The sequence below is a fragment of the Neodiprion pinetum genome, chromosome 7, assembly GCF_021155775.2.
Source record: "Neodiprion pinetum isolate iyNeoPine1 chromosome 7, iyNeoPine1.2, whole genome shotgun sequence".
Classification (NCBI taxonomy): Eukaryota; Metazoa; Arthropoda; class Insecta; order Hymenoptera; family Diprionidae; genus Neodiprion; species Neodiprion pinetum.
In genome coordinates, this window is record NC_060238.1 from 10,618,740 (window position 1) to 10,625,934 (window position 7,195).

Genomic DNA, 7,195 nt, shown 5'->3' on the forward strand with positions numbered 1-7,195 from the left:
TTGAGGTAGGAATTGCGAGCGAATCCATCGGATCGTTTTCTATTTTATCTCTAAATTTCATATGTCTCGACGAATACCCGTTCTCCCGTTAATCAAAGTAGGCTTTAGGGCATGCAAGTTAAATGACGTCCGCTGTACAACTTTGTTTAATTATGAGAAAACCATGATTATCGCTGTCAATAGATTTGTTTTGCCATATGGAGCAGGCAGCCTCCGCGTTGGGTCCGGATAGCTTTGGTTTATTTTCACCCTGGCTGCGGGTGTCTCACCGCGAACCGCCGCGGAAGGTTTACGCTAGCGGACCATAGTAAAATTTCGTATACTTAGCTCAAAAAGCGGCGTGGTAACGTATTGTAATAGCATTTGGCCTAAACAAAACCCAACCTGTTGAACTTATAAATAGTTGTGGGCCCGGAGATCTTCTCATTTAGAAAATCGCAGTGTTGGCGAAAACAACGATTCTGTTTCAATTGCGATATCGTCGTCGACGTTGCCGATGAGACGATTGCGTCGCAAGGAGTAGCGCTGGGGAGGCCCACCGAGGACCCGGTTTCTACCGCTCGTGACGGTAAGTCCGGATGATTGTCCGTACACTGTGACGTAGCAGGGAGTTGTCGCGTGTAAATACGTTGTGCGCGAGTGGTATATCAAAATTTCCTTGTGTTAGAATTCATGATGGATGATACCAGTGAGAACGAGGCAGCTATTCTCGAGGGCTGTGCTGCCTGCGAGGAGTTGGCGATTGCGGGAGAGGCAGGGGTGAATGAGACGATGGTGAACGATATGACCGCCGAGGAGCCGATATCTGTCGGAGCTCGTGACGGTAAGTCCAGATGATTTGTCTGTACGATATGCCGTATATCATGGAGTACCCGTGTGTAAATACGTTGTGCGTGAGCGGTGTTCCAAGAGTTCTAGAATTCTTTTTTCACGCATGTACTGAAGGTTATTGTGTCCGTTGCAGAAATCGATTCATCACAGGCGTCGACCTTAGTGTTGTCACGTCCAGGTCCGTCAGGAGTGTTGGAAATTCAAGGTATATAGGAAAAGTTTGAAAACAAAAAATGCAGACTAGGTATTTTGATATGAACTCACGAGCAATTTCTTCTCTGGTGGGGGCGGGTGATTAGATTCGGTCGATGCTCATGAGCCGGCGGTAGCAGAAGGAGAAGAAGACAATTATTCCATATCCCTAATGGATGAGGCGATAATATTCTCGTGGCCGCAGACACCCGAGAGTGGAATATTCACTCAGATGAGTTATACTCCGCCGGCGATGGACAAGGATATTTTCTAGGGGAGCTGATCACGCGGATACTCTAGGGTGTGCGTTTCTAGTAAAACCGCGAAATTCAACTATACTTGCGGAGTGACGACGCTTTACCATGGGGGTTTAGTCTTATTTTTGTTTTATATGTACAACAGGGGGTCTCATGCAAACTGTCGGACCGTTTCGCCTGAACGAGGGCGCCAGTACCTCGGGCATACAGATCGGCGGGGGTAGGGCCCGGAGGGCTCCGAATTACGATTCTGACGTGACATTAGAGTCAGACGATGACGATGCCGATGACGATGACGAGACACAGACAGCTTCCGATGTGGCGTTCGAATTCGACGACGATGCTGACGACGACGAGACAGAGGGTGCATACTCTGGAAACATGGGGAGAGAATCGGGGCTGGAGAGTGAAGCCGCGAGCGAGAAGGAGTCAAGTCAGGCACCCGATGACGGGGCTGATTCACTGGGTAACCGTTTCACGGTTATCGGTGAATCAACGAAATTCATTCGTAAATTCGCGGTCACAGGGCGTGAGTTGCGAATGAAGATCGCGGCCCCTGAATCGGGTGTTAATCTAGTGAAGTGGCTGGAGGACGCGTTCAGAGACCTGCATGCTTATGCCGTAGCAACGTGTCGGAGTAGCGACTACATAGGTTTCACGTTTAGCGCGGAGAGTTTTAATCATGGTCCTGCGTGGTTATCGTTCCGGCCGGTGAGGGATTCGCGGTACAGTGACCTCTGGAAGTCAGTTTTCAGCGTAGCCCAGAGCGCATCAGAGTTTGGCGTCGACAGCGTCTTCACCGTGACGGTACACAGTGTTGGAGTACCGGAGGGTCGCGGAAAGCCGAAGCCGATCACGCACGTGGGGGTACTTAAAAAATCCGTCGTGCAGATTGTCAACAGTGACGGGTTGTGTTTACCTCGTGCCCTCGTTGTAGCCAAGGCTCACGCCGAGAGAGGCCCGAACCGCAGTGGCGCTCTGCACAAGCATTACGAGATGGTGAGATTCGCTAGGTCCAGTTTCCAGCGTGCAGAAGCGCGTAATCTTGTTGCGAACGCCGGTGTCGAGATTCCGCCAACGGGGTGCATAGTGCATGAAATCGCACAGTTCCAGAACTATCTGGCACGCGAGGGATTCCTCATCACAGTGTACGAGTTGGGGAGGCTAGGTACCGGCGAAGCGGCATTTTACGACGGTACTGCCGTGGTGAGAGCAAACGGAACAGGCGATGTCAGGCACCGATTGAATCTGCTGTATTATCCCGAAGAACAGCATTATTGCCCAATTGTGAATTTAACCGCGGCGGCAGCAGGGGCCTTTTTCTGTCAACCCTGCAATAGGAAATTCAACAACGGGTACGAACACCGATGTTCCGTAAAGTGCCCGCAGTGCCTCGCATCGCCACCGTGCAACAGCCAGTCTCGCGAAATCGAGTGTCCCGATTGCAGACGCGTGTTCCGCGGTAACGGTTGTCTGGAGTACCACCGCAGGATCGGCTCCTTCAGTCCGCGTCGTTCCGTTTGTGCAACGCTGCGTATATGCCGGAATTGCAAGCGATTCGTAAATCTTTCGCGGAGGGCACACATTTGTGAAACTCGTTTTTGCGTCACGTGCCGCTGCAACCCGTACAATCACTACTGCTTCATGACGCCGCTAAAAGACGCGACAAGACCGAAACGTTACATCTTCATTTTTTATGATTTCGAAACGCAGCAATGCGAGACGGTAGACGGTGACGCGACGACAAACATACATGTGCCGAACTTGTGCGTAGCGCAACAAGTGTGTACGCAATGTATCCACGACCCCGATATATCGAACGGCTGTTCCGCTTGCGGGCTCGTACGTGAGTTTGTTTTCAGGAGGGAACCGGTGAAGGAGTTGGTAGACTTTGCTACTCGGCCCGTTCAGGACTTTGCCCGCATCGTATGCATTGCGCACAATGCAAAAGGTTTTGACGCGCAATTCATACTGCGGCATATGGTTGAGCGGGATGGAAACCCGCCGCAGGTCATCCTAAGCGGCAGTAAGATCATTATGCTCGAAACGGGTCACACCCGATTTCTGGATTCCTTAGCATATATGCCTATGGCATTATCGGCGCTACCGAAGGCTTTTGGACTACCGACTACTTCCGTGAAAGGTGTATTTCCCCACCTTTTCAATACCCCTGAAAACGTGGGTTACGTGGGACCGCTCCCCGCAGCGAAGTTTTACTCTCCGGATACCATGAGTAGCGATGCGCGAGCAGAGTTTTACTCATGGTACAACGAGGCTGTAGCGAACGACCATCTGTTCGACTTTGACGCGGAATTGTTGTCGTACTGTCGGTCGGACGTGGATATTCTGCGACGTGCGTGCGTAGCATTCAGGGACGTATTTCTGGAGTGCGGCAGAGTGTGTCCCTTTACCGAGAGCACGACAATTGCCTCGGCTTGTTCGGTGCTGTGACGTAAAAATTGTTTACAACCGGAGCGAATAGGTATCCTGCCACCGGGCGGCTATCGTCTTGCCGATGCCCAGTCTCGTAAGGCTCTGGAGTGGTTGGTCGTGAAAGAGCGCGAGCTGGGTATTGACATCAGGCATGCCGGAAACGGACGTGAGTTTCGGATTCCGGAGACGGGTCGCAAGGTGGACGGATACCATGTCGCGGGCGACGGTACGCGACACGTCTACGAGTTTTACGGTTGTTTCTGGCACGGCTGTCGTAAATGTTTACGAATCAACCGCAATAGGCGTAGCGTCAACGGCGAGACGTTGGATAGGCGTTACGAGGAAACTCGTGCAAAGATCAGCCGTATGCGCGAATTGGGTTACCGCGTAACGGAACATTGGGAATGCGTGTTTGATCGGAGCTTGAGGGAGAACGAGGAGATGAGGGAGTACGTGGCAACACACCCGCTGATCGCTGGCACTGCCACGAGCGAAGCACTCAATCCGCGTGATGCGTTCTACGGTGGTCGAACGGGGAACGCTTTCCGATACTACGAGGTGAAAACAGATGCAACGGGCAACGCGTACGAGGAAATACGATACGTCGATGTTTGCTCGTTGTATCCGTTCATCTGTAAGAATGGAAGGTTCCCTGTTGGCCACCCGACGGTCTACGTTGGAGAGGAGTGTGAGCTCTTGACAGGGTCGAGCGGTTGCGACATCACGCGAGTTGAGGGGCTCATCAAGTGCCGAGTTTTACCGCCTCGCAATCTTTATCACCCTGTTTTGCCGGTGCGCATGCATGACAAACTCATGTTTGCCTTGTGCCGCTCATGTTGTCAGAGTGTAGACAGGACGAGTGTAGACATGATGACGAGGCTGCGCGAGAATTCGAGGGCACGTGGGTGTCGATCGAATTAAAAAAAGCCGTGGAAATGGGATACAAGATCAGGAGCATACGCGAGATCTGGTCGTATACGGTGACATCGTTTGACCCGACTACTCGTCAAGGTGGGCACTTCGCCGGCTATATCGACACCTTCCTCAAGATTAAGCAAGAGGCAAGCGGCTGGCCTGCTGAATGCGAGGACGAGTCGGCTCGAATGCGCTACCTTGATGAGTATGAGCGGGTCGAGGGTATACGGCTAGATCGCGACCGTATTGCTAAGAATCCCGGCATGCGATCAGTTTCCAAATTATGCTTAAATTCGTTTTGGGGCAAGTTCGGGCAACGCGAGAATCTGGTAAAAACAGAGGTTATAAAGACGCGTCGGCAGCTGCTCGAGCTTTTGACCAACCCTGAAGTCGAGGTGTCCGGTTTGCTGCCCGTGAACGACGAAGTGTTGTACGTGCGTTGGTCGCACGCGCAACACAGCGTTGAACCGTCAGCGCTGGCAAACGTCGTGATTGCCTCGTACACCACTGCCCAGGCTCGGCTGAAGCTCTTCTCGTTCCTTGAGAAGCTCGATCGGCGCGTGCTCTATTACGACACCGATTCAGTAATTTATACCCGAAACCTCCGAAGGCCAAACGAGTATGAACCTCCCACGGGTAACTTTCTTGGTGACCTGACGGACGAGTTGGCGTCTTACGGCCGTGGGAGTTTTATACGCGCTTTCGTCTCGGGAGGGCCAAAATTCTATGCATTCATCATTAAACGTCCGAATGGTAAAGAGGTGGAAATTTGCAAGGTGAAAGGCATATCACTGAATCACGCAACGAGCTCGAAAATCAACTTCGTGGCCATCAAGCGGATGGTGGTAGAAGCCGCTGCACCCATTCCCTTGGAGTATCGCGCCAATCGCCGAACGGAACTGCACGCAGTCGTGACGCGCTCCGAGTACAAAACGTGTAAACCGGTGTACGTGAAAAGGCGTTGTTGCGTCACGAGTTTCGATACGCTGCCCTACGGTTATCGCACTGGATGATGACGAAGATCCCAGACTCCGAGCAGTTGCACACCACAGCTTCCGTCTTCTCACCCTGCGGTAGTACAGACACCCGGACGGCAAGCCACGCGCGCGTTTGAGCGACAGATAGATAGACAGACAAACAAATAGACGGACAGACAGAGGACACCGAAGGGATTCTTACCCCAACCGCCTGTTATTCCAACCGGCGAGACGCCAGGCCAACCCATCAGATACTCTCTTGTATGTGTCCCGCCAAACTGTATAAAGGTTAGTACCACGCTTAAACCCTACGCATGAAAAATTGTGAAAAAATCTGGCATTGCTCGTAAAAATTCATCTCGTAAACCGCGGCGGGGCGCGCTGTTTTCAAGCAGATATCACTGCGCGCACGCGTAAGAATAAGCTCATGGCGTACGTGCCTCACGCACAATCAGCTCGACCGCGACCGCGCCGATGAGCTCGTACCTGCGCGGTTACGCTTCCGCGTGCGCTTGAATAAGCTCATGGTCAGCGCACGAAGGGAGTGCCGCCGCCGCCGCCGCCGCCGCCGCCGCGAGCAAGCTAGCGTAGTAAAAGAACGTGTTTTCAATTGTTTCAATTTTTTATAGATCCCGCATTATCCCTGGATTCTTCTTCTTCTTCTTCTTCTTCTTCTTCTTCTTCTTCTTCTTCTTCTTCTTCTTCTTGTTCGATGACGGACACACGTTGGAAACATCCGTTTTCGGCCATTGTAGCCGGGCCATCAGGACGCGGTAAATCAAATTTCGTCAAGAACTTTCTGCGTCATGGAACGTCAATGTGCGACACAAGATTTAGTCGTGTGATATGGTACTTTGACGAATGGTAGCCGTTGTACGACGGGGACAAGAGTATAGAGTACCGCGAGGGGTTACCGCAACACGCTGATTACGAGGGTGACAAAAAACCGAAACTTTTGGTTATCCACGATCTGATGCGAGAGGCTTCAAACAATGTCGTCGTTGATCTTTTTACCAAGGTCTGTCATCATAAGAACCTCAGCGTTTTCTACATAACACAAAATCTCTTTCACAAGGGCAACGGTCAACGAGATATTTCCCTCAACGCAAACTACATAGTCTTCTTCAAAAATCCACGGGATCGTGCCCAAATTCAACACCTTGCCAGACAGGTGTATCCCGAAGATCCGAGGTTTCTTCAAGAGGCCTATCACGACGCTACCGCAGCGCCACACGGATATCTGCTTTTCGACCTGAAGCAATCCACTCCGGAGAATTGCCGTTTCCGATCAAACATCTTCCCTTCGGACGATAATCACTATGTCTACGTTCCGCGAAAGGATATAAAGGTCACCAATGCGCACCGGGTTCCAGTCGTTCAGCTGTGATGCCTCGAATACGCCGTACCGCGTCCGGTCGCAGAGCTCGTGCCGATTTCACCAAAGCAAACGCAGTAGCGCTGCACGCTCTGCAGAAATTGAACCCGTTGCAGAGATCGGCATTGCTACGCACGGCCGACAATTTGCTGGTAAAGACTATTTGTGAGTGTGCATTGAACACCTTGGAGGGAAACGTAGCACTGTCCAGAATT

The 7,195-nt window shown here is 51.7% G+C and overlaps 1 protein-coding gene across 1 annotated transcript; it reads left to right on the forward strand.

Annotated features, from left to right (window-relative positions):
• Window positions 1–675: 675 nt before the first annotated feature.
• On the forward strand, window positions 676–6,992 carry LOC138191262 (uncharacterized). The gene is made up of 6 exons (XM_069137808.1): window positions 676–823; window positions 965–1,036; window positions 1,426–3,633; window positions 3,763–4,425; window positions 4,557–5,473; window positions 6,474–6,992. Exons 1-6 carry the CDS (start codon window positions 676–678, stop codon window positions 6,990–6,992), a joined length of 4,527 nt encoding a protein of 1,508 aa, XP_068993909.1.
• The last annotated feature ends 203 nt before the right edge of the window (window positions 6,993–7,195 follow it).

Coding starts and splice junctions, on each gene's coding strand:
- LOC138191262 (XM_069137808.1), top strand. CDS start 676: ATGGATGATACCAGTGAGAACGAGGCAGCTATTCTCGAGGGCTGTGCT. Junction 824..964: donor ATCTGTCGGAGCTCGTGACG/GTAAGTCCAGAT, acceptor TGTCCGTTGCAG/AAATCGATTCATCACAGGCG. Junction 5,474..6,473: donor TGGCCATCAAGCGGATGGTG/GTAGAAGCCGCT, acceptor GACGAATGGTAG/CCGTTGTACGACGGGGACAA.